At 47.6% G+C, this 27600-nt stretch overlaps 2 protein-coding genes across 2 annotated transcripts in view; one reads left to right on the plus strand and one right to left on the minus strand.

Annotated features, from left to right (window-relative positions):
* The window catches only part of TNNT1 (troponin T1, slow skeletal type), a 504690-nt gene that overhangs the window by 422723 nt on the left and 54367 nt on the right, over positions 1–27600 (minus strand). The gene's annotated exons all lie outside the window — the stretch shown is intronic.
* CACNG7 (calcium voltage-gated channel auxiliary subunit gamma 7) lies at positions 419–25765 on the plus strand. Its single transcript, XM_066631181.1, has 5 exons — positions 419–614; positions 2998–3102; positions 17058–17198; positions 21862–22007; positions 25508–25765. Exons 1-5 carry the CDS (start codon positions 419–421, stop codon positions 25763–25765), a joined length of 846 nt encoding a protein of 281 aa, XP_066487278.1.

A 27600-nucleotide genomic window follows, 5' to 3' on the forward strand; every position in this document is an offset into this window, starting at 1 on the left:
TGGTCCAATGGAAAGGCAGAGGGCAATTCGGTTGGTTCCAGCGGCGTCGCAGGAGTTGCCAGAACGTGACTATGTTCAGCCATGAACTGCCTCAGGGACTCCGGCTCGGGATTTTGCCTCGAGGTTGACTCCTGAAGCCTTTTCCATAACTGGATGTAGCCACAAGGCAGTGGAGGTTTGGGGTCAGAGTTTTCCTTCTCTCAGATGAGCTGCCTTCCCAGGCTGACGAGTCCCATCTGTTTAGTCTGTTTAGTCGCCTCTTATGACAAGTACAGCCAAACTGAGGACCTATTCTTATCCCCAGCCCCCAGTGGGGAGAGGTTATTTTGTGAACTTTGGGATTCTCTGACTGACTCTTGTTTCTTTCCATCCCAGGTCCTTGCGCAAAGTGTGGCCAGTGGCTCCCCCGTGACCTAGGATGAGTAACTGCAGCAGCCGCGCCCTGACCCTGCTATCTAGTGTTTTTGGAGCGTGCGGGCTGCTCCTGGTGGGCATCGCTGTCAGTACTGACTACTGGCTGTTTATGGAGGAAGGCATTGTGTTTCCACAGAATCAGACCACTGAGATAGTCATGGCGCTCCATGCTGGTCTCTGGAGGGTCTGCTTTTTTGCAGGTAAGTGTTTTGGAATGGTGAAATGGCTCCCCCGAAATGGCTTCCTATTCACAGGATTGTTCAGTGACTCCAGACTGAATCAGCACACTTACCACAACACCATGCAGCTCAATTTTGAATTAAACAAATTAAAACAACAATTTTGTTAAAACAATTAAAACAACAATTTTGTTGTTTTTGCTTAATTTTCCAAAATTCAGATTTTTAAATAACTTTGAGCAGTGGTTCCCAAACTCCTACAGAGGTTTTGGCAACCAGGTAAATGTTCGCAGGGAAGAGGGGCAGATACAGTGCTGCCAAGGGGCTTTTTTACTTGCCCGGGGGGGAGGGTGAGGAATGCAGTACTGGCCTCCAGCAGGATCCTGAAGGCTTGCAGCCCCCTCTGATCACCTCTGCAGCTTGTTTACAACGCCCTTATCTCCAATCTAAAGGTACTTCCTGTTTTCCCTGGAAGTAACAGCAGCTGCGGAGGAGATCAGAGGGGTCTGTTAGCCTCCAGGACCCTACAGGAGGCCAGCACTATCCCCCCACCCCGGCAAGTAAGAAAGCCCCTTGGCGGCAGCAGCACTGCAATCTCTGCAGCACTGTTGTTGCCATCGGAGCAGGGCCTCTCCCCTTAAGGGGGAATGCCCTGTTTCTTGTTCCCCTGGTTGGGTCACAACTGGGAACCACTGCCTTAGGGCCCAATCCTATCCAATTTTCCAGGGCCGGTGCAGCTATATCAATGGGGTGTGTGCTGCGTTCTGCGGTGGGAGGACAGTCACATAGCCCTCTTCAAGATATGGGAACATTTGTTCCCTTACCTCAGGGCTGCATTGTGGCATCAGAGCTGGAAAGGTGGATAGTAATTACTGCTTAGTAGTAATTCCATTATAGACAATGGGGCTTACTTCAGATAAGTGTAGATAGAATTGCAGCCTCAGAAGAGTTTGGTAAATGAGCGATGAGTGACAGAATCATGTTGAATCTGGAGAACACATCGGATCTTTGCTCTACTTGTAAATTCCAGTCTACGTGAACCTGCAGCTGAAGTCCTGCAAAGCTGATGTGTCTGATCATCACTGACTTACATACAAGAAGTAAAATGTTTACAAGAAGCTATAGTTAGATTCAGCAACTCAGTTCTTGAAAAGGTTCTGAGGACAGCCATCATTCAAGAAACTTCACTGACCAAATAATTTGAGATGCGATTACTCCTAAGGAAATCCAAAAACGGTTCAAAAGGAATAGCATTAATACTGGCAGAATACGTTGAAATGATGAGGAAGCTTGGGCACTCTGATTACCCTTAGAGTGAAGAGGTTTGACCCAGTATTGAATAGAAATTTGTCTTCCTTTCATTTAAAACCACCAGACTTGTATTCAGATCCTTGTCTGGTTAGTTGGAATTATAATGTATGGTTCATCTTTCATCCTCACCCACTCCAAGGTACACAATTTGGCCCCTCCTGATCACAGTCCCCTCCTTCCCTCACAGCAGCACGTTGTTTCTCCTGTCCCTATGCCCTGTGTAGGGTTCTTCCCTAGTCCTGCTTTTTCTCAGATATCAAACTTCTCTGCTTCCCTTTTCTGCAAGTCAGTACTTCTACCACCCAGTCCTAACGGCCCAATCCAAATGGGCCGCTGCATCCCTGGAATTCACGTTTTGGCAGGGCAGCATGCTTTATGGCTGTCGCAAAAGGTGACATGCCGTACAGCTTGGCCTGGTTGGTGTTGCAAGTGGCAAGCAGCCAGAGCTGTGCACCAGCGATCTTCCAATGAGCCACGGTGCAGATAAGTCAGCATGAGGGGGGCCCGAAGGCCGGGGGTGGGAAGAACAGGGAAGTGGACAAAGGGAGGCAGCTGGTGCGGGGAGAGTGGATTCAGGCTGGGAAGAGGATGGTATCGATGGTGGCAGCATTACTGATATCCCCCCCTCCTGGCCTCGATCCACTTTCTTGGATCATCTCTTACTTCTGCTAGCTTTATGGCTGGTGCAGGTCTGAGTAGACCTGGTGGGGCAGCAAGGGCTTAACCCCGGGGCATGGGAACAAATGTTCCTTTTCCTTGAGGAGGCTTTTGTGGCCCAGACTCCCTCATTGGCACAGCTGCATCAGTGCGTGGGGAGTTAGGTAGGATTGGGCTGCCCATCCACTGTCTATTCTGTCCCACTTCATTGTCCTTTTTTACCCCTACATCTAGGCCCTCTTGCCACTCTCTGACCCCATTCCGACATCGTATTCCCAGTCCACTAATCTGTTATTGGCTGCCAACAACCTCTGCTCTGTATGAGGTTTCATCTCACAGTCAAACTAACCTTTTGCCTATTTTGCCTTTTCCTTTTGCGGCTCATGTTTGTGAGCCGCATCATCACGTAAATTTGATGCATTTTCTCTTTTGACAGGTCAGAAAAAAGGAAGCTGTGTTGCTTCCGAATACTTTCTAGAACCTAGGCCTGACCCCGACCCGGAGGGCCCCCTCGTGACGGAGAATACAGAAAATATCCTCAGTAAGTGGACAGACTTCAGTTCGCTGTGAACTTAGTGTTGGTGGGTATTTATTTTTTTAAGAACCAGGTCTGATCTACACATGCTGCAGAATGAGGCAAGAGAATCCTGAGGAGGTGCTGTACCACTTCAGGCAGCAGGTGTATATGATTTGTGAATGCTTCCTCATATATATTTTTTAAAAAACCTTCCTGCCAGTTAACAAAATAGAGAGGAACAAGACTCGCTGAAGGAGAATTGGCATGGCTCCTGCAAAAGTAGGTCCTGCCTCACTAACCCTCTGCAGTACTTTGAGAGTATCCAAAAGCATGTGTATAGGGATGACCTAGTAGACATTGGGATTGATACTTTTTAAACTTGTTCTTAAGTGATCTGAAGTTAGGCCTGAGCACTTACCTACCTGTTTACTAAAGACAAGTTGCACCCATTTGCACATCCTTCAGAGATTTAATTTCCAGAGCAGTGTTTCTCAAACTGTGGGTCAAGACCCACTAGGTGGGTCACGAGCCAATTTCAGGTAGGTCCCCATTCATTTCAATATTTTATTGAAATTAGACGATGATATTAGACGATGCCACCACGGCATGTGACTGCATTTGGGAAAATGTTACAGACCAGTACTTTTAACAAGCTACTATGTATATTCTTTTAACAATGATAGTCAATGGGACTTACTCCTGGGTAAATATGGGTAGGCTTGCAGCCTAGGATTGTTAAAACTTTTCCTGCTTGATGATGTCACTTCTGGTCATGACATCACTTCTGGTGGGTCCCAACAGATTCTCCTTCGAAAAAGTGGGTCCCGGTGCTGAAGTGTGAGAACCACTGTTCTAGAGATTCTGGAGAGAGAAAGAGAGAGAGAGAGAGAGAGAGAGAGCTGAACCCTGAGGAATGGCACTGACTATAGTAACTCATATGAAGAATATTTTCAGAAGACCTTCCCAAAAGGCAACACTGGGACAAAATGGGACTTAACAGGGAGAGGAACTAAAGTACAGAGACAGACCCTGATAAAAGTGCTTAGCTGAAGCATATGCATCTGTGGACAATGCCTTCCTTTGCTTCTGGGTAAGAGCAGATGTGGTGTAGTAGTGTTTGTGGCCTACTTTATAGGACCATTGTGAGAATTGCTAATATAATGGACCTGATTCAGATGGCATGGTGCAACCATGGTTTGGCTGTTGTACATGGGCTTCTCACTTGCACATTCTGATTCGCTTTCTCATTTTTTAGTTCTTAGAAACAACGCTGTGACATCAGAGTTAGGCAAACTATGATTACTGCAACTGGTTTCCCACCAATTCAGAAATGCAAAACCAGTTCAAAAGTCCAATCCTAACTAAATCCTGATCTGTCCTCCACCCTGCCCCATCACTGCCCCATTCTGCCCACTTTCCCTCCCCATTCAACCCCTTCCCCACCTCCCTCCAGCCACCTGCGTGGGCTTACCTGCTCCAACAGGTATCTGTAAGTCCACTTGTTCACAGGAGACCATTCTGGCCTCCCCACCAGCAGGCCTGCAGGACAGGTTGGCAGAGGCTGCTTTGAGACAGCCATAAAGCAAGTGGCTGCTTTGAGACAGCCATAAAGCAGCCTCCACTGGTACAATGCTAGTTATGATGGCAGTGGGGGAGGGGGTAGAATTGGGACACAAATCATGCTTTCCAATTCTGGCTTGGTGGTAAACTATGGTCTTTCCTCGCCATAATTTTCTTGAATTCAAGAAACTTCACACCTTATAAGGTGCCGTCTTCCACTGACATGCTGCAATGACATGGCAAAACAGTTATCAGGAGAAGAGGGAGGACATTGCAGCATGTCAGTGGAAGATGGCAGGAATGATGAGTGTGAAGTCTGTTCATGATGCCCAAACCATGGTGTGGTAGTGATATCTGAACCAGGCCAATGTACATGAAGCACTTTCATGCTCCCTTCCTCCTCCCCAAACATGCTTCAATTCTCTGTCCTCACTTCCTGGTTTGCAATAAATGTCTTTTGCTGTGAAATGCACTTGAAATTGAAGTGCATATTTCAAGTAAGCCCCCTGATGTCTTATGGGTACCCCTCTGGGTAAGCCCCCTGATGTCTTATGGCTTACTTTGGACCTATTCCAGTTCTATAACTGACATAAGTCCAAGGTTTAAAAAGGAAGGGACTGGTGTAGGATCTTGGTGCACACCAGTACCACTGGAATCCATCCCCTCCCTCCCCCATCCACCCCTGCCCACCCCTATCCACTTTGAAACTCCCTCTGACTTCCCTCTCCCTGCCCATGGCATGCCTCCTCCAGCAGCTTACTGGGGCCAGTGGAGCTTCAGTAGCTTCTGCTGTGCGTGCCGCACTGACCACCATTTGCGTCAACAGCCTGGCAGCAGGAAACACCATGTCACATTTTGCAATATTATAAAGCATGGTGGAGTGACACATGGTGAGGTTCAACTCTGGAGAGGCATTTCACACAGAGCTCAGTGACCTGGAAGTATAATGCCACCACCAAACTTCCAGGTCACTGAGATTTCGCATGCACGATTGCCAGGGAGGCTGAGCTTTCACTGCCATAGCTAAGTATATAAGAAGAGACTAACTGTGGAAGACAAGAGCTCAACCTCCCCAGGGATCATGCAGCCACTCAGAAACTGGATGCAGTGTATACGCAGTGTGATTCCCTGTGATTGCACACGTGCTCCACCCAGTTTCTGAGTTGCTGCACAATCGCTGGGGAGGCTCAGCTCTCGTCTACCTCAGTGCTGGTCTAGCAGCAGTTCAGCCTCCCCTGTGATCACGCAACCCCTCAGAAGGTGGATGGAGCACTCAGAAGGGGATTTGGAGGCTTGGGGTAAAATAGGTGAGGCTCTACCTCCCCTGCCCACACATTCCTGGCATAGTGCACTTCCAGAATGCAAATTCCGGCAACGCACACAGCCCATAGAATTGGGCTGTTAATCAACTGTTACCCTGCACATGCCTGATCTTGCCTGATCTCAGAAGCTAAGCAGGTTCAGGCCTGGTTAGTACTTGGATGGGAGACTGCTTGGGAATACTGGGTGCTGTATGCTTATACCATAGTCTTTCGAGACTGAAGGTTGCCAACCAACTAAAAATGTGCCCTGAAGACAAGAGATTTGTTAAAAGCAGTATTTTAAAAGTGCTTATAAAAACTGCAAAGTGCAAGTCCCATTTTAAAGAGGCATTCTCCCTTTTCCTTCATGTAGGAGGGAATTGCCTCTCCTTAAGGTGGAACCTGCATCAACATACGTGTGAATCCGAACATACATGTGAATATTTGTTTGAATCTAAAAACAAGGAAAGTATGATCTTCTCTTCAAAACTGTTGTCTTAAAATATGCAAACTTACGCAAATATAATTTAGGCCCAAATCCTCACCAACTTTCCCGCACTGGCATAGCAGTGCCAATGGGACAAGTGCTGCATCCTGCACTTGGGTGGCACTCACGGAGGCTTCCTCAAAGTAAGGGAATTTGTTCCCTTACCTCAGAGCTGCATTGCCCTTATGTCAGTGCTGGGAAGCACTGACATAAGGGGTTAGGATTGCATCCTTAGTCAACTATCCCCCATACAATTAGTCAACCAATATTTCTTCAATCATATGGCGGTCCTGTTCTTCGTACTGTTATTATTATGTTCTAAGGCTGCAGAGAGGTTGTAGCATTCTTCATGTGACAATTGTATATGCAGTGAATACATAAAATACATACAAGGACATCTGCAAGAGGGATCTGAAGGCCTTAGGAGTGGACCTCAACAGGTGGGAAACCCTGGCCTCTGAGCGGCCAGCTTGGAGGCAGGCTGTGCAGCATGGCATTTCCCAGTTTGAAGAGACACTTGGCCAATAGTCTGAGGCAAAGAGGCAAAGAAGGAAGGCCCATAGCCAGGGAGACAGACCAGGGACAGACTGCACTTGCTCCCAGTGTGAAAGGGATTGTCACTCCTGAAGCGGCCTTTTCAGCCACACTAGACGCTGTTCCAGAACCACCATTCAGAGTGCGATACCATAGTCTTTCGGGACTGAAGGTTGCCAATGGAATACATAAAAGAAGGGGCTGGGAGGGCAGTGGTATCCTGGCCTAGATTGTCTGACAGTCCTTAGCCATGTACAGGTTCCCCAATCAAATGTACAGAGCTTATGTGCATAGACTTTGCACACACATAGAGACTTTACAGACAGTGAATGCACATATGTTAGGGACAGAGCTTGGCACTGTATTCCTACCCCCACCCCCTGCACTTACTGAATGCGCAATTGCTATTGCAGAATGCTTGAATTGTGACTATGGGAGCACCTTCTGGTGGGTACACACCATTCTAACAGTTTACCTTTCGGAAACACTGTAGAGGCCATGTGATAGAACCCCTTTTTACACCCCACCAAGCACCAACTCTCCAGCGAGTCTCATTGACTTCAGTGGAACTTACTCCCAAAGAGACGTTTGCAGTTCAGCAGCTCAATCCTGTGGGTGCCTGCAGAGGGCAGCTGCTGCCACAGCGCTTGTTGTGAAGCCACTTGGCATCCTCTTCTTCAAAATCCAGCATGCTGTGAATGCTTAACAGGATTTAAGAGTGAGGACTGCAATGCATCTTTGCAGCAGAAATCCTCCAACATTTTAAAATAATATTTGGGGATTGGTTACCTCTAGGTCAAGACTTGAAATCATCAAGCCAAAGACACCCCACTCCCCACCAGGTGCTTGATAAGGCTCCAGTGTTTGCTCACTATCTTGGATGGCAAAAGCTCTCTCTCTCTCTCGCTCGCTCTCTTTCTCTCTCTGTGGCACCTGGCAGATGGCCATGTATAGCTGGTGGGCCTGGTGTAGTGCTCTTTCCTAGACTCTTAAGGTTAGAAGTCATATGCAGCTGCCATGTCTCAACAGTGCTGTGAAAAGAGCTTTCCTCTGAAGAGCCAGGACAGGCAACAGGGCAAATCTGCAGCCTTCAGACACATGGGCATGGGTGAAACCTGGAGGGGAAAAAAAATCTACACTGCAGTTGTTGTTCGTAAGAGAAAATGAGTTTTAGGCATGCTTAAATGAATAGCCTGCCTCTCCTGCTGTCACAAGTCCATGGTTTTATGGCTGCCATCTTTTCAACTGGCTCCTGCTCCTGTGCTTTGAACAGTGACCATGTGCAGACAATAGAGGGCAGTAGCATTTCTTTCCATGCTGTGACAAGCTTCACTCTTGATGCTTGTGCCTCAAGCTGTTTTAAAGATATAAGAACAAGCCAGCCTGTTGTTGTTGTTTTTCCTGATCAGTTGGCAATCCTGTCTGGTTTATTGCCATTGTGGTGTGAGGTTTGTACCACAAATTCTCACAGGTGTTTTGTTTTTTTTTCCCCCTAGCACCACGAATGTGTACAGTGCAATTAGTGCATAGCAAACCATTCTAGCAGAAGCATGATCTTGGGCATAGATAGAATACAGTATTGGGGTGTGTGTGTGTGTGTGTGTGTGAGAGAGAGAGAGAGAGAGAGAGAGAGAGAGAGAATCACTGCCCTCTTCTGCATAGAACAGGGAATAACCCAACTCTGTTGAACAGACTGGAAAAATATACAGTACAGTATTTCAGATTTCTAAGCAGGAGCTCGAGTCACAAAATGGTGCAGGCCCAGCATGTAGAGAGATTTCTGCAGCCTATCATTACGGATGTCACAAGCAGTACCCCATTTCTGTGCACAAATTGCTGCAGGAATGGATGTGATTCCCAAGGGAGTCTCATTTTCTCAGCAACAAAATCCTGTAGTTTCAATGATGGAGGGAAGCACAATAGCTTCACAACAGAAGTGCGACTTTGAGAAAACCAGTGTATGTGGATTGTGTGCTTTGTAAGCTGCAAATGGAACGGTGAGGGGCAGGAAGTCTGGAAATTGTGGGAAAGCCCTAGTGAACCACAGAGAAACTATATGGATAGACACAGGACTGCAGCCATTAACAACAGCTCTGCCGTTTGACTGTGTCACATCCTATGTTTTGTATTCCTAGAGCTTATGGTGTAGATTCAGGGCTGTGCTTTTCAGCAGGATCCCACACCTCCTGGACTGCTGTCTGCTTATGAACCTACCCCACACAAACTGGCCACCTGTGGAGGCCCTGCATTCTCCTTCCATCCAAGTTTCACAGGACCATGATAAGGACACAGGGCTGGCCATAGGAGCTGCGGGGCCCAATGCAAAACTTTTTGCGGGGTCCCCACCCCATGCCCTCCCATTCACTAGGATGAACAGCAGTGGTGAGGCACCCCGCAGCGGCATCACCATCAACTGCTTCCAGCGGGGACAATTTCAAGCCAATCAGACCCAGGGCAGGAGGGAGGGAGGGCCATCCAGTGGCAATGCTCCGCTTGCCACTCTCTCCTCATGACACCTCAGCATGGAAGATTTCATGCAGGAGCAACAGCTACAGAGCGAGCTCTGCTCACCGCCCCAGTGCAGGCTCCTCCAGGTGTGGGACCCAATTTGGCCAAATTGCCCTAAGTCCAGCCCTGCAAGGACAGGCCTGCTAAGTGGTAGCACTGAATGCCCCTTCTCTTTTAATATTTTAGGTGGTGGGCAAAGAAATGTTTGTTTCAGAGGGCATTCAAGTTCTACCAAGTTAAGATTTTAACTGCTGTTTGCTTCGGCTGGGTTTCTGGGCTTTTATTGTTTCTTTTGTGTTGTATTGTTTTATATGATTAAGTTTTTCTTTTAGCAAGCAGCATTGGGGACCCATATGTGTCAAACAGTGGGTTAAAAATATCTTACACAAACAATCTTACTCAAGTCAATCTTCTGTAATGCTTAATTTCAGCCAAGAGAGGCTGTCCAGTAACTTTCCCCCTAGTTCCAGATGTCCAGAAGTGGGGCTGTGCTTACTAAAAAGGGAGAGCAGTGAACTCACTGGCACTTGGTTTATTCAAACCTGTCATGTTTCCAAAGAAGCGTTGAAAAAAGGGATGAGCTTTTGCTCAAACTGAGTCCTCCGATCAGGGACATTGGTGAGGAGGCTATCCAGATGCAGAGCTGTCCCTCAAGAAGACCACATTAGGGCTACTGCCTCAGGCAGTATCAAAGTGGCACTTGTATTTGGATACAAGAAGATCTAGTCAGCAGTGGCCTCATACCAACTCCTCCAGTGCCATTGCTGCAGTACTGGCATCTGCACTGGAGACATTAGTAGGGGGCCACAGAGACCCTGTTCTAGACGCATTGGAACAGGATTGCACCCCTCTACCACCTCTCCTATTTCACCACCTGGCTAGTGCTTTATACCAGGCCGGCTGGGAGGTTGCTGGGAGCAAAAGGGAATCTTCAGCTCCCTGCACTCTCTCCTGCCCACCTGTTTTTGAAGCAGGAGCTGGGGCAAAGGAGGACGAAGGAGGAGGCAGCAGTGGCAAGGGGTGTGTAATCTAGAAGAGCAATTTGAACAGGATCACAGAGCCCCCACCAACTTCTCCAAAGGAAAAAGGCAGTGGTGGCAAAGGGGTGAGTTGGTGTGCCCTATGGCATGTGCTTTCCAAAAATGGATGCTGCTGATAAAAACTTATTAAGAACAGCCTGGACCTGGTATACTGTTCCCCAGAGATGGGTTCCATCACCTTGAACAGAGGCAATAATGGACAAGTGCAGATTTCCATGCAGAAATTTCTCCCCATCTGAAACTCTTCTATACATCTGTCAAAAGGCAGTTACAGGAGTCCTCATTACCTTTTATAAAGAATGAAAAAATATAATCGCCAACTGGAGCGCACTAGGGGTGGCTGACTGGTGGCAATGATGTCGACTTACCAGGTTTTGCAACCAACATAGTTTGGGAAAACTCTTCTGGAAATTCAGTTTTTGGTTAGTGGAACTTCAAGTGTGGTCGAATCTCATTTCGAAGGAGAGCATATTCAAAGCAGAGCACTAAAGCCAGGGTTGAGGCAAATGGGACAGGTTGAGGGTCACCAAGAGCCCCAGTCCAGTTGAAAAGAACACAGAACCAGTTCCAACGTTCGTTGTGCCAAGCGCAGATAATTTATTAGATGATTTAGGGCGCAATCCTAACCAATTTTCCAGCACTGACCTGACCGCAATGCAGCTCTAAGGTAAGGTAACAAATATGCCCTTACCTTGAGGAGGCCTACAAACATGCCGTTACCTTGACTGCCTCCCCACTGCAGGCTGCAGTGCATGCCACATTGGCACAGCTATGTCAGTGCTGGAAAATTGGTTAGGATTGTGCCCTAAGTTGCTTTTGCTATATAGTACACCTCCACATCAGCTTGAACAACTAAAGTGTGCTTGAGATACAGCAGAGATAACTAGTATATAATTTCAAATATTTTTGCAAGGCTGATTTGAATAGTGATGTGTGTCATGTGTAGTGTTTAATGTTGGGCTGAAACCTTTAGTGGGTGAATCAGATTAAACAAGCCTTTCTAAAAAGGCACCCCTGATTATGCTGGCAACATTTTTAAAAATAACTAATATAAATACAATGACTCCAGAAGACAGGCACTGTGTTCTGTCAGAAGCATTCCACCTGTTCTCCCCTATGTGATGGAAATCCCTCTTCAAAGATGTCTTCCAGTAGATGCATCCAGTACATGCATCATCTGAAAAAATAGTGTACTTTACGAAAGAGTGGCCTTGTTGGATTAGCCCACGCAGTCCACCATCTGTTTCCCAGAAGCAAGAGAGAAAGACGTACTTCTTTCTTGCCATTGTTTCCCTGCTACTCTATACAGTAATGTCACTGATCCTGGAGGTTACACATAGTCATCGTATACTAATAGAGTGGGTCTCCATGACTTTATCCAATCCCCGTTTAAAGCTGTTCAAGCTGTTGGTTATCACCACATCTTGTGGCAGTGAATTCCACATACTAATTATGACTGTGTGGAGAAGTACCTCCTTTGTCCATCCTAAATCTACTGCCAGTTAGTTTACATAAGAACAGCCCCATTGGATCAGGGCACAGGCCCATCTAGTCCAGCTTCCTATATCTCACAGTGGCCCACAAAATGCCCCAGGGAGCACACCAGATAACAAGAGACCTGCATCCTGGTGCCCTCCCTTGGATCTGACATAGCCCATTTCTAAAATCAGGAGATTGCACATACACATCATGGCTGGTAACCCGTAATGGATTTTTCCTCCAGAAACTTGTCCAATCCCCTTTTAAAGGCATCCAGGCCAGATGCCGTCACCACATCCTGCAGCAAGGAGTTCCACAGACCGACCACACACTGAGTAAAGAAATATTTTCTTTTGTCTGTCCTAAGCATCCCAACACTCAATTTTAGTGGTTGTCCCCTGGTTCTGGTGTTATGTGAGAGTGTAAAGAGCATCTCTCTATCCACTTTATCCTTCCCATGCATAATTTTGTATGTCTCAATCATGTCCCCCCTCAGGCATCTCTTTTCTAGGCTGAAGAGGCCCAAACGCCGTAGCCTTTCCTCATAAGGAAGGTGCCCCAGCCCCGTAATCATCTTAGTCGCTCTCTTTTGCACCTTTTCCATTTCCACTATGTCTTTTTTGAGATGCGGCGACCAGAATTGGACACAATACTCCAGGTGTGGCCTTACCATCGATTTGTACAACGGCATTATAATACTAGCCATTTTGTTCTAAATACCTTTCTAACGATCCCAAGCATAGAATTGGCCTTCTTCACTGCCGCCGCACATTGGGTCGACACTTTCATCGACCTGTCCACCACCACCCCAAGATCTCTCTCCTGATCTGTCACAGACAGCTCAGAACCCATTAGCCTATATGTGAAGTTTTGATTTTTTGCCCCAATGTGCATGACTTTACACTTAACTTACATTAAAACGCATCTGCCATTTTGGTACCCATTCTGCCAGTTTGGAGAGATCCTTCTGGAGCTTCTCACAATCATGTCTGGTCTTCACCACTTGGAAAAGTTTGGTGTCGTCTGCAAACTTAGCCACCTCACTGCTCAGCCCTGTCTCCAAGTCATTTATGAACAGATTGAAGAGCACCGGTCAGTCCCAGGACAGATCCTTGGGGCACACCGCTTTTCACCTCTCTCCATTGTGAAAATTGCCATTGACACCCTCTCTCTGTTTCCTGGTCTTCAACCAGTTCTCAGTCCAGGAGAGGACCTGCCCTCTAATTCCCTGACTGTGGAGTTTTTTCAGTAGCCTTTGGTGAGGAACCATGTCGAATGCCTTCTGAAAGTCCAGATATATAACGTCTACGGGTTCTCCCGCATCCACATGCCTGTTGACCTTTTCAAAGAATTCTACGAGGTTTGAATTGGATCTAAAAGTTTCATTGGATTACCCTCTGTTACTGGTGTTGTGAGAGTGTATGCTTCTTCACAACTGTTGTTTTACAGCCCAATCCTGAGCTGCCCGGAGCTGCAGGACCCGGTGGCTCCACAAAGGGCTCCTGCCGGATCCAGCACCTCCCGTGCTACCGCAGGAGGCTCCTCGGGAGAAGGGAAGCAGTCCCGCAATGGGACTACTCACTTTAGCGGTGACTGTTTGGTCGCCGCTAAAGTGAAAGCGCTCGTGTAGGGTGCGCAGCCCTGCCCGAGTGCCCTGGATCCTGCGGAGCTCAGCTCCGCAGATTCACCTCTCCCACGCCCCCCAACACACCTCCCCCACGCCCCCAGCCACACCTCCCCCCTCCCCGGAACGCCTCCCCCATGCCCCCGGACACGCCCCCATTTCCCGTTCTGCAGCCCAGTGGTCACAGACACCGCCAAGCTGCGGAACGCGGGCGCCCGTGGGAGCCCGGCGGTAAGCCCTGCAAACGTGCCTTACGGCATGCCGCGGAGGCACAGCACAGACCACAGGATTGGGCTCTCAGTCATATCAAAATCTAATTGATTTTTTAGCCCAATCCTATGCATGTCTATTCAGAAGTAAGTCTCACTATAGTCAATGGGGCTTACTTCCAGGTAAGTGTAGATAAGATTGCAGTCTAATTGATACAGTGTCAGCACCAGGCTCGTGAGCCAATGCTCTGTGCTGTATCCCACATTGCCTGTATCCTCTTGCCTGCCCTCTGCTGGCACGCTGGAAACCACCACCATCAGAGGATGGACTGCCAGGTAGGCCTTCTGATAGGTGTGAACCTTGGCCAGTGTCTGAGTTGACCAGCTCCTGATACCACCCCTGAATTGATGAATCAATGAGAACAGATTACGGTAATCAACCAAAAGTTCTGAGATGCCCTTAAAACAAGTTTGCACTATTGAGTATAAAGCCAATGAGCTAATTATGGTACAAAGTGGATTTCCCTTAGTGGTGCATGTGTAGGCTGAACTGGGTTCATTCATTTGGGCTATTATTGTGGTGCTTGTATAGATGAAGTTTTGATTATCATAGTGGGGTTTTGCTGTGTCCATTTTTGTACTATGGAGTTACACTGATGAGAACTGCTTTGAGTCCAGTGTGACTGAGATGGTGATAGTGAACGTTAAAAAATAAATATGTTAAAGGCATTTCACAAATCCCTGAATGTAGGAAACAATAGACTCAGTGCCATGCCTTATATGCTTATATGGACAGACAAAAGAAAATATTTCTTTACTCAGCGTGTGGTCGGTCTGTGGAACTCCTTGCCGCAGGATGTGGTGCTGGCATCTAGCCTAGACGCCTTTAAAAGGGGATTGGTCAAGTTTCTGGGGGAAAAATCCATTACGGGGTACAAGCCATGATGTGTATGCGCAACCTCCTGATTTTAGAAATGGGTTATGTCAGAATGCCAGATGCAAGGGAGGGCACCAGGATGAGGTCTGTTGTTATCTGGTGTGCTCCCTGGGGCATTTGGTGGGCCGCTGTGAGATACAGGAAGCTAGACTAGATGGGCCTATGGCCTGATCCAGTGGGGCTGTTCTTATGTTCTTACGTTCTTATGCTGGAGATGAATGTACGGAGCTGTCTTATAGCAAGCCAGGCCACTGGCCCATCTAGGCCATTATCTAGCTTGGCTAACAGCAGCTCAGCTGTCAAAGATCTCAGGTGAAGGGCTTTCTCAAACCTTCTACCTATAATTCTTTTTCTCTATATGGAGATACTGGGGATTGAACTTGAGACATCTGTATGCGAAATGCATGCTCTACCAAGGAATCATGGCCCTTCTCTTTATATGTGAACATCAAACATATAATGTTGGGTGTTGTGTGGTTCACTGAAGTGCAACTACTTCTAGGTTTGAGAGGGGAAGGGCTGTTGTCTAGAGCAGGGGGTCTCCAAACCCCGGCCCGGGGGCCAGATGCGGCCCGCAGCGAGCCTCTATCTGGCCCGCGGCCAGCCTCTGATCCCCTGAGAGCCTGTGGCCCAGTTGACCAAACACAACCAGAGTTGTGCTTGTGGGGTGGGGGAATGGGGGTCTATTTAAGTGTGCGCTTTATTTTTTGGGCTGTGTTCATGCTTGGAGAAGTCCTGGACATTTGAGCCCATTCATTTATTCATTCATCCAAGTTCTATCTCTAATGTATTTATTTCAATTTTATATTTAATTTTTTTTTTCCGGCCCTCAACACTGAGCCAGATATTTGATGCGGCCCTTTGGCCGAAAAGTTTAGAGACCCCTGAGAGGAAGAGCATGTGCTATTGCACGCAGAAGGTCCCAGGTGCTGTCTCTGGCATCTCCAGTTACAAATAGGATCTTTAGCAGCCAGGTTGTGCAGACCCCAGGAGAACCAGGGCCCAGCAATGTAGACTATACTGACTTGGACCCCAAAAGCTGCTAGAACTTGTGTTCTGGCAGCACAAGGCACTTTATGGTGGCATGAAAGTGGGGCCGTTGTTGCAAACAGCAAGAGATGCAGCACATTCAGCACTGGCCCTGGAGGCTCCACCGGTGCCAGTAAGTTGCCAGCAGGTGTGTGTTGTGGACAGGGAGGGGGAGGGCAAGGGGAGTTTGGGGGAGGGAGTGGATTTTGGCAGAACCAGCATGCAGCAGGATCCTATTCCCTCTTTTCCAACCTGCCCCAGTCCTTTTCTCTCTTTGGACTTATGCCAACTATACAGCTGGGATAGGTCTGAGGAGACCCGTAAGCCACTAGAAGGCCTAAGTAAGTAGAAAATATTTTAACTTACCTCTAACAGACTTCCTGATTCCACCACCACCACTGGGTGCAGCATGGACTCTGTCAATGCAGCTACATCATCGGTAATGGTGAGGGATAGGACTGGTGTAGTTAGTGAGACAAGCTGGCTCAGAATAAGGCAGTTTGCTATCTTCAAATTATTGGTTTGATTAGAAGATGATTCCTCCTCAAGGGAGGCTGCACAAACGTGTATCTGCGTGTTTTGTCGGGGTAAGTAAGGAGGCGGGACCTGAAGCCATGCATTGATTCTTTCCGCTCTGATTGGACTTTGAGGCTATCCTGATAACTGCCTCAGATTGTTTGACCCAAAACAGATTCATCCAATTATCAGACACCGCGAGCACCCTCCCCCGTTCACCAAAGCCAACCTTGAAACTATTTTAGAAGTGCTGCGGTATCATTCCCGGGGTAACACATTCAACGGGGGCGGAGGGGGGGGTTTGGCGGGTTCAGCACAATGTGCAAAACGTTGTTTGATTTCATCCAGTTTGGGAATTATATATGGCATATTCAACTGTAACCTGATCTCAAGCCCCAGAAACAGGCATGCTAGATCTCAAATAAATAAATAAATAAGTTTGGCCAGGGGCCTGACATGATTTTTTACCCTGCTCTCCAAAACGAGGTATATAGCAGATTCATTGCTCTAAGAAGAGAGGCCAGATTTTTCTGCTTCCTTTGTTCCCATAAGAATGCAGGCTGCCTTTGGTTACTTGGTGGTAAAGGAAAAAAAAAACTCTGTGCATGCTTAGATGTTCTCTTATTTGTATTCTCACTGCACATGTTTCAGGGCTGATCCCTGACATTCAAAGAGGTTCTGGGAATAAGTTCTGGGTCAAACTAAACTCCAGGATATCTGAGTTTTTTCTTCCTTGTGCCTCTTTCTTTGGGCAGAGACCATCCGCACAGCCACGCCGTTCCCCATGGTCAGCCTCTTCCTCGTCTTTACAGCATTTGTTATTAGTAACATCGGACATATCCGGCCCCAGAGGACCATCCTGGCTTTTGTTTCTGGAATCTTCTTCATCCTCTCTGGTGAGGCGTGGGGGCACCCAACAGAGGGCACTGTATCCTCAGAGTCTGCACTGACTGTCACAATTGGGGCAACTGTGTTCTATGGAGAGGAGCCTATGGGTTCTCTTTTCATGTGTAACAAGGGAAGAATTTTCCTGGGGACGCCGTATCCCTTGCCTTGTGGAACAGAGAATCTCTTTGAGTGCTGATGAGCTTAAGGGTTTCCTCCCAAGTGCTGCAATTCCCAGAAGCAAAATTTCTGCCTCTTTCCTGGCAAATTTCCTTCCAGGTGGTACAAATCCCAGAGGCAAAAAAATCTTTGCAAGTTTCTAAATAGACTAGTTAGTATAAAATTGGATTATAACTAGGGTAGGATGACCAGAACAAGAGTCCAGGTCTGGGAGAGAACAAAATGTACAGTACTACCATTGTCATTTTTTGCTTAAAAATTGTAGGCGAGGAAGATCTAGCTATGCTTCTCAGTTTGATGGGTGTGGGATATTTGGACTTGGAGAGGCAGGTTTCCAGCCTCTTCTCTTCCACCATTCTCCCAGCATTCCTGCTCCCCCAACCCCTGTCACCTTTATGGTCACCTTCTCAACACTCACACTTTCAGTAGCAAACAGAAAGCCTAGAATGTCCCTCTCAACTTTTCAATAGCTCTAAAAGGCAGAGCTGCAACTGCTGCCGCCACCACAGAGCACAACAGAGAAGTCCCCTGCCAATTGTACTCTGTGTAGTGACAACATCACCTGGTATTTGTTGTACAACTGGTATTTGTTAAGGATTCTTTAGGTGCAGCAAGATGTGAACAGATGTGAAGCAGCAGGTCTGAGACTGGATTTTTGACCCCTTCGCTTTCCAGCAGCTGCAAGGGGGAGCTCAAATTATTTTGTTCATTTATTGCATTGATACCCTACTTTTCTACTACCATGAAACTTAGAGGAAGTCCATGAGATTTCTAGGCTGTCTCCCATTTAGGAGCTGATCAGATTCAGACCTGCTCCGCTCCAGCATGTTTGTTGCATTGGCAGATGGTGGAAGGCAGAAAAAGGGAGCAATGGAGACAAGAATGTCTGTTTTCCCAGCGCCCTCCTGGTTGATGGCACCCAAGACTGGAACAGGAGTGGCAAGGGAGATCTGTACTTTCATCTGATGTTGTTTTTCACTTTCACACAATCAGGGAGGGGCTCTGATTATGAGCAGAGCAGCAGTGCAGGGGAAAGAGGACGTTTAATCCTTTCCACTGATTCCCCAATGGAAATTGCTTCCCTTTGGAGTTCCTTTTAAATCCATGGTGGAAACAAGAGAGCTTTCTGTATTATACTTGTATTTTTCACCGCTGTGGAAAACTGTGGACATTTCCACTCATACCCATGCTCTGTCACATCTGGGAGCAAAAGCCCATAAGGTCTCCAGGATGCTTGGAAGGCACAGTGGTTGGAATGGCAAGACCTCTGAGATTCCCACCTGCGCCAAGTAAGTCCCACCTCCGGTTTGCATCTTATATCTTTCTGCTTTACAGGCTCTGCCCCTATAGTGAACAGCCACTTTGTCCTCAATGACAACCCCTTCTGGGGATACTGGTGCTAACTTAGGAGTCAACCAGTCGCCTTCACCTTTCCGCCAGCATTCTGCTGCATATTCTGTACCAAAGACAGGCATTGCCTAAATGCATGGTGAGAATGCCAGCCTGTCTGCTATCACCAAGGGAAACAAAGCCTCCTTGCTGAACCCCCTTGGTTCCCTGTGGAGTTTAGTTCACACCTGCTTGTTTGGTCAAGTCCACCCCCATGGTCTAGTAGCAAGAAGTCTGGGCATCCATTAAGTTTAAACTAGGCAATCAGAGCTTGGGATGCAATGATTTCCCCCCCACCCCGCCCCCAAGGATCAAAATGAGCCAACCAGTTGTGAAGCAAGAGGATTCTCACCAAATCAGGAAAAAGGCTGGTGCTGTTCAGCAAGGACAGGGTTAATTAGATCCGTGTGCATGCCTGTAGAAGACAGCTTGCTGAGTTGCCTTGATCTTGAGTGGACTTGCAAGATAGAGAAACTTGGTCAGAACTTAGTTTATTTTTCGTTTGAAGGTTGCCTTTGATCTCAAGCGGAGGTTCTCAAACTGGGGCGTCACAATGCCCCAGCCTGAGGAGCTCTGTTTTTGCCCTTTTTAAGGGTGGGGTGGGGGGGAATGCAGTGACATAATCCCTAGGATCATACTGTTGCCAGGAGCAACAGGGGCTTCATGCTATTTACCAGCAGCAGCCTCCCAGGGGTGCGGGGAGCCCCACGGAAGCCTCCTCAGGGCTCCCCAAGCCTTGGAAAATTTAAAAATACAGATTGTGACCCACTTCCAGTTTCACAATCAAAAACCGGAAGTGGGTCGCAATCTTTATTTTTACATTTTCCAAGGCTTCCTCAGGGCTCCCTGCACCCCTGGGAGACTACCGCTACTGATGGTAAGTCGCATGAAGCCCCTGTCACCCCTGGCAGTGGCACGATCCTGGGAATCGCACCACTGCCTTCCCCCCTCCCCTGCAAAGACTTACTGCGGCTCCCGAACTCCCAGAGAGCTTTGGAACCACTGATTTATTTGGCTGTTTGTCTTCTGCCATTTCTTTTCTCCTTTCGTTTTAGTAACCTTTCCCTTGTTTCAAATGAACCGCCTGCCTCATTCCACCAGAGAGACAGCAAGTGCCTCCCACCTTTAAAGACTTCTCAAGCCAGCACTACCCAGAGCGGCTTGTGTGTGTGGTGCATGTGTGTGCGTGAGAGGAGGCAGAAGAAAGGGAACATCAGATCTTAGACATTTCCTCTCCCACTCTCCTTCTCCCACAGAGAACCCCTCGCCGAGGTTTGCCAGCTAACAGGCAATCCGTGGGCTGGGAGAAAGGCATGGAGTGTCGCTTAACCTCACGCTCCTGGTGGCTGCAACCTACTGTTGGATTGTTAACTTGCATGACTGTGTGTTGGACAAGTAAGCCGGGGAGGGGGGATTCACAAAGGCGCATCAGGTTTATTCCCAGCACCCTTGGTTGAGAATGGAGATCCCTTAAGGGAATGCTTACTGGCCCACAGCTGAGCATTTTATCACTGTCGCTCCCCTCCTGGTGAGCTCCCTGTACCAATTCATGGGCCATTACAATCAGCTGCGTATGGGGTGGGGGAATTTAAATCCAGAAAACAATATGGAAGAAAGAATTAACTCCCCCTTCATAAGAGCTCCGGCTACTGTAAAGAGAAAAACAAAATGTTGGAAGATCCAAGCATGGATTTGCCACATCATGTCTGTTTCAGCCCTGAGAGGCATCAGCTAGGAGGAAGCTGGGAAAGGTGGACACTCTTGTCTGTCTCAGCTGTCCCTTTTCTGTGCCTCCCAGCTTGACTGAGCCACCACTTGTTCCAAAGGCAGGTAGATGATTTGGTGTTGTTGCTGGGCCCCCAGGCTCAGCATAAAAGATGGACAGCAGAGAAAGGCTGGGGGGGGAGCACACGTAAGCCACATCACGCTGCATCTGTCGTCCGCTTTGGTCACGCTCCAGCTCAAGCCTGATGGAAGTGCCAGAGTATGACAGAAGCAGAAAACTGCTTTTCTATTTAGAATGAAAGTCATTTTTTCAGCTTCCTCTCTCAAACCAGCGTTCTGCTATTGCAGTCCCTGGTGTAAACATGAGAGAGAGAAAGTAGAGCAAAGCAGGCAGGCTACTTAAGACCCAGCATGTGTGCCAGAATGCAGTGTGAGGGATCAAAGGAAGGAGCAGCAGGTGGAGTTGCCTTTGTCAATAATCTAGAGCAGTGCTTCCCAAACTAGTGAGTTGTGACTCACCAACCAGGGAAACACTTAGGTCTAGCCCCTTAAGGGGCAGGGCAGGGGGATTGCAGCAATGTGATCCCCAGGATTGTGCTGCTGCTGGGGAAAGGTGAGGGGGGTTTCTGGCTTACCTGAAGCCAGGGATGGGGTGCAGGGAGCCCCATGGACACCTCCGCAGGGCTTCCCAAACCTGGAAAAGTGTCCTGAAGAGGACTTTGGGAACCACTGATCTGGAGGACAAGGAGGCTGTGGAGGCCCAGGCTACGGGGCCAAATGCATGAATCTGTAACACCAACTTATGGCCCTGGTGCATGCAGCATGGCCAGGAATAAAGCAGAGGGGCACTCAAGGCAGTGAGGTGCTTGGGAGCAAACTGGACTTCTTCAGTCATGGGAGCACTGAGCACTGGTTGGGGAGTGATGGTTGCCAGGCTTTCCTGAGAATGAAGTCCATAAGCCACCCAATGCAGCAATGGGCATTGAAAACATCCAAGAAGGATGCTCAAGCCTGCCCACGACAACCCACAAGTGCACTGCATCACAGAGCCAGCTGCATCTCAGCACCAATTGTATGTCTGCCTATATTCCATCTTTTTGCCTTAGGGTGCCTTGACTAATCAATTGAATACAGTGTAAAGCTATGCATGGGAGGGAGGGCATTTATGCAGATAGGGGCAGAACTAAACATAAAGTAACTTTCCTATTCGCTCACAAGATGTTTATGCAAAGGATTGACCTGGGCTGGGGCACAAGCCAGGCCTTTACGAACAGCCGCTGTCAGCTGCTGTCACTCCACCCAAGGTGTCAGGAGTGAGATGACAGCCAGTGTTTTCTTCTTCCTCCTTCCTACCCCTTTCCCCTCTGTGTTCTTTTGCAGGGCTCTCTCTGGTGGTGGGCTTGGTCTTGTACATCTCAAGCATCAATGATGAAGTGATGAACCGTCCCAGTGGCTCGGAGCAGTATTTCCAGTACCGGTACGGATGGTCTTTCGCCTTTGCTGCTTCCTCGTTCTTGCTTAAAGAGGTATGGAAAAGAAGGGGGCTCCTTTAAGACACACACAGAAACCCCAGCAATGTACTGCACTTTCTCTGTCTTGAATGCAGATCCACTCAAGAAAGATAGCCTATAATAGCCATTAAGAGACTTGGCTACAAATCAAGAGGTTCCCAGTTTGAACCTCTGTCACGAACTTGGTGGGTTTAGCTCAGCCATGTCTCCCTCAACCTCCATCCCACAGCTGCAAATATAAGTAATGTAATACCTTGTAGGATTCTTGTAAGGATCACAACAAACTAATAATATGAGGGAATTTGAATGTCTCAGGTCGCAATCCTAACGCCTTATGTCAGTGCTTTCCAGCACTGGCATAGCGGTGCCAATGGGACATGTGCTGCATCCTGCAGTTGGGTGTCACTCACGGAGGCCTCCTCAAAGTAAGGGAATGTTTACTCTTACTTTACCTCAGAGCTGCATTGCCCCTATCTCAGTGCTGGAAAGCTGGCTATGTCAGTGCTGGTTTCATGTGGGAGTTTTAATGCATAGACTGATTTGGACTCTCTTTCACAGTAATCCAGCAGTAGCACAAGGTCGAAGGACATACAGGATGTGGCGTAGGAGCTATGTAAACAGATAAGAGGAGCATATTTCACCTCTTGGGGCAAATAACAGCATCAGGAGGAGATGCACAGATTAAGAGCCCAATCTTATCCTTCTTCCTCCTGCTGATGCAGCTGTGCCAGAAACAGTTGCATTATATTCAGCAGGAGGGGAAGAGATCAGTAGGCTTCAGAGGCAAAAAGGGATTTAAATCCCCTTACACCTCTGTAAATCTTGCACTCTGTAACGGGTCTCCTCTGACCTTTGCTAGCAATTTTGCTAGCAGAAGGCCAGGAGATAAAGGGGGCAGGAAAACAGGACAGGATCTGGCACACGTAAACGCTGACAGATCCAAATCTCTCCTGCAGTCTCCCTATCCCCCGTTACCCCCCCCCCACTTCATCCATTTTCAATCCTGATCTACCCTCCCCTACCTCCTCCCTTGTCTTCCGCTGACTTACCTGCTCCAGCAGGTGGCAGGAGAGCAAATGACACATGTAGGCTCTGGTCTTCCCATCAGCATCCCCGGCAGTGCTCTACATACTGCTAGAGTGCCTTTTCCAACTGGTCCTGACTACTTTACAGTAACCAGTAGAACAGGCACTGCAACGACGGCTAGCTTAGACAGGATTGGGCCATTAGATTGGGGAAACATTACAGGGAAAGGCTGAAATGCCTCCTCTTCCCTAATCTGATCAGCCTCATTGCTGCTTTGCTCTGAACACAGGCCTGTGAGGAGATCCGAAGATCCTGTTGATGCATCTCCTGTATCATGTCTAATGTGGCGCCACAGGTCACAGTAAAGGATCTGAGTAATGTGATGGTGGTGATTGGGGTGGTGGTGGGATGAAGGTCATACAACTGATAATAATGTTAAAAAATTTTAAGAGTGGTGGTGGCCACTAATTTAGGATGGGTTTTTAAAAGCTTTAGACAAATCCAGGGAGGATAGGTCTGTCAAAAGACAGCAATCAACCATGACAGCTAAATGGAACCCTATATACAATGGCACTACTATATCTCTAGTGCCAGAAGCTGACTTCTAACAAGTCAGGGTTTTGGAACCACTAATGGCTAACCCTAACAAGTCAGGGTTAGCCATTGCCTTCATGACCTTGCTGTGAGTTCTTCAGCAGCATCTATTGGCAGCTGCTGGAAAAAGAATGGAGGGCTTTGGTCTGATCACACAAAACAGTTCTTCCTTTTTCATGTAAGGAGAGGGTGCAATGCTAAATTTTACAAGTTTACACACAAACTGTTTCAATACACCAACCTCCACAGATCTATAACCCACACAGCCGAACATTTTCTTACATGTGCATAACGTCAGAGTTAAAGGCATTGTTTGAGTGAGGTACACTGATAACTGTAAGCACATAGTAATGCACATTGATCTAATTTCACTAGCTTTGACATATATACATATGCAAACAGATTCAAAAAATGCCTGATCAGCGATGAAAACAGCTCGTGAATGGGGAAGAGAGCAAGAGTTCAAATTTGTGAATGGAAATTCAAATTTCACATGCATCCACTACTTCTTTGTGCACTAGTGACACATGGAAAATAGACATGGCCTGTTTATTGTAGAGATTTCATAGGGTAGTGTGCAATGTATTTTGTGTGTACAGTGTATAGAAGGAAACACCTTGCACTGCCCTGTGGGGCTCCTTAAAATCTGTAAGATTTTCCAAGGTGTGACAGAAGCTGCAGTAATGACATATTTAACAGCCCTGTCCTATACCCCCTGTGCACTAGTGGAACGTGTGTTCCACCGGCAGAAGTGCAATGACACTTGGAGAACTGATGTTCCACTGGCAAGGGCAAGGCAGCCGGCAGCACAGTGGATGGTGGCTGTGTGCACAGGCTTGCAGAGAAACCACAGTCCACTAGTGTGTTGAGTTGGCAGTCAACTGGTGAGTGGCGGGAGGAACGGGGGCATATCTGGGCGGGGAAGAGGGAGAAAACCAGGTGGGGAGAAGTCAGGAAGTGATGGATCCAGCAGCAATGGTGCATGTCGGATCTTATCCCCTATTTTGTGAACCTCCCTGCCCCTCCCTTTTCCCTCCTCAGACATGCACAACTAAAATAGGTGGCATATGTATGAGGAGACCCATAGGTGTCCTAAGGGCTTATGTGGAGGTAAGTCAAAATGTTTTTTACCTCCCCTCCAGTTTGCCTTCAGGTCCTTCCCCCCCCCCCACCATAGGATGCAGCACGCACCCTTTTGATGCAGCTGCAGTGGCAGTGGATAGGATTGGGCTGTGTGACTGGCCATGCCTCCTGCTTTACAAAAAGGAGGTGCAAAGTGGCTTCTCCCCCCGCCATCCCCTGCATCTGGAATGGCACCACACCCAGGGGAGCCAGTGATTCACCTGTAAATAGCACCTCTAGGAGCAAGCAGCAGCTGTGGGGGGGGGCATTTTCAGTAGGAAAATGGCATGAGAGGAAAGAATTAAAGCCTCTCTTCCTCAAATGCCATGGTTCCAGTCTGGATCAGAAGGTTCTGCTGCTGTTTTCTGTAGAGAAAGAGATACGGCCAGTCTTAAGCACACTGTTCAAAACCTCTACAGATGTACCATGTTGTTTGACCTCAACTACCGCTAGAGCATATACACAGCACTTATATTTTGTTGGCAACCTTCAGTCTCGAAAGACTATGGTATCACGCTCTGAAAGGTGGTTCTGAACAGCATTTAGTGTGGCTGAAAAGGCTGATTCGGGAGTGACAATCCCTTCCACAATGGGAGCAAGTGCAGTCTGTCCCTGAGCCTGTCCAAAATCAAGAGGCAGTAGTTCCTCATCACGTAAAGTGTCCCGTTAGGTGTTATTGATACAGTACCCAGTGCTGTAACTTGTGAGAAAATATGGTTGCATCCATGGGGCCTGTCTTGATTTTGATACTTGTCTCTCCTGCTGCTCCGCAGGGTGCAGGCGTGATGTCTGTCTACCTCTTCACCAAACGCTACGCTGAGGAGGAAATGTACCGCCCTCACCCAGCCTTCTACCGCCCGCGCCTGAGCGACTGTTCTGACTACTCAGGCCAATTCTTACACCCTGAGGTGTGGCACCGTGGACGCAGCCCCTCTGACATCTCCAGCGACGTTTCCATCCAGATGACTCAGAACTACCCACCAGCTATCAAGTACCCTGAACATATGCACATATCCACCTCACCTTGCTAGATGCACCAGAGAACATGCTGGACCAGGCGGCCAGCCTCCGCTTGCAGACTATACCGTCCTGTCCCTCCCTGCTCTAGGAGACTCCTCTGCCAACGGGGGCTGTCTTCCCTCTCTGAAGACTTTTGCCACCTGCTCTGCTAGAAACATCCTCTCTCTCTTTCTCTCTCTCTTTCTCTCTCTCTATACAGCTGGTGGGAAACAGTCAACCAACTTTTGAGTTGCCAATGGCCCCTTCTCCCCTGCTTGGAAACTGTTCTCATTTCCTTGCTTCTCCTGGGAAACTTAGCTACCAAATTAAAAATCCCCCCCCCCAAAAAAATCTTAGTCATCTGCCCTGTCCATCCTTCACAGAGCAGCAGTAGAAGAAGCAGAGCTAAGGAATATATGTCCCATTTCAGTTATGCTGCCTCAGAATACCTCCCTCTCACTCAGGTGGTTGGAAATCGGAGCAGGAAGTGGCTCATTAAGCATGTTCCTCTCAACCTTTGCCTTGAGGAAGGCTTGACAGGAAATAAATTCCAATACTATCTGCATTGCTGAGCAGCCGTTCCTTTCCATCAGTTCAATTCCTGAACTCCTTGCCCCCCTCTTGCCCTGTCAAAAAAAGTCAGCAACCTTGACAAGAAATCATGTATTTGCTATTGTCATCACTGATTCTCTAGTTTTCTAATTCGAAATGCCATCTCTTTGGCATTTTACCTCAGTTCTTAAAAGGCTATCATTCTTTAGGCCTGTCTATCTGAAAACATATCCCAGTTTCTTAGGTTATAATAAGAGATATATTAGACTTCCATCTTTGTTGGTCCAAAAGTGACCAGGTAAACAGAAGTTTGTTGTGTGTTTTTTTAAAATTTTTCACTGTCCTTTTTATAATTCTTGTTTGTGACATGGCTCTGCTTAGTACTGCTGAGTTCACTGGTTTCAAAACATCTAGCACCAAGAGAAGGTTTTTTTTTTTTTATCTCTGCTTACTTCTGTCAGTATCTCAATCATCTGATTCAACTCTAGCATGAAATTGTTCCCCTGCCATTTTCCTGTGCCCCAACAGACCAGTTCTGACCACAAAATGGGGCTTCTCCCCCACCCGTGTCTCATTCCTTCCTTCCAGATCCTGACAGGAAATGACTGAACCACCATTTTGATATTCCCACAAATGACCAGTTCTGGTCCTTACACTCAATAGCAGACAGCTACATTGCCATCTTGGGCTGGCCAAAATCATGACCTCCTGTGGGATGTCCTGTCATTTTTTTTTTCTCTGTCTCTGTTCCTACCATTGGAAAAATGGCTTAATATCTAAAAGTTCTCTTAGAGTCTCACCCTATTTGCTTTCTTGCTGCCTCCACCTCCTGATAGGCATTGGTTCTACTACTATTGTTTCCTATGACATTTTTGAAGATGAATCCACTGTACTGTTTGAAAGAGACCATTTTTATTTGGGCTCCCACAAATGAGAGACGAGCAAAATGCAATCACAGAGGGGGTGAGGAAACAACTGTGTCTTCCAGCCATCAATGCCTCAAACATTTCCTACCAACATTCAGTTCTCCATCAGCAGGTGTCAAGGCCATGTCATGGCACCAACTGAAACTTTTAAAAACTCAAGACTCTTTTCCGGGCACGTTCCCTTCAGTCATGGTGCCACTTGAGGCTGTCAAGGCAAGGACTAAATTAAAAAGAGAGAGAGATACAGATACAGGATTTATTGTCCAGCTGCCAAGTCAGCTGCACTGGGGAGCAGACGTTGTTCCCTTTTCTTTTTGTTCCTGCATTTATCACTCTTGGGTGTTGTCCTGTTTTCCTTTGTTTTGAATTTATTCAATGGTTTGTTCCTT

The sequence above is a fragment of the Tiliqua scincoides genome, chromosome 5 (genome assembly GCF_035046505.1).
Source record: "Tiliqua scincoides isolate rTilSci1 chromosome 5, rTilSci1.hap2, whole genome shotgun sequence".
NCBI lineage: Eukaryota > Metazoa > Chordata > Lepidosauria > Squamata > Scincidae > Tiliqua > Tiliqua scincoides.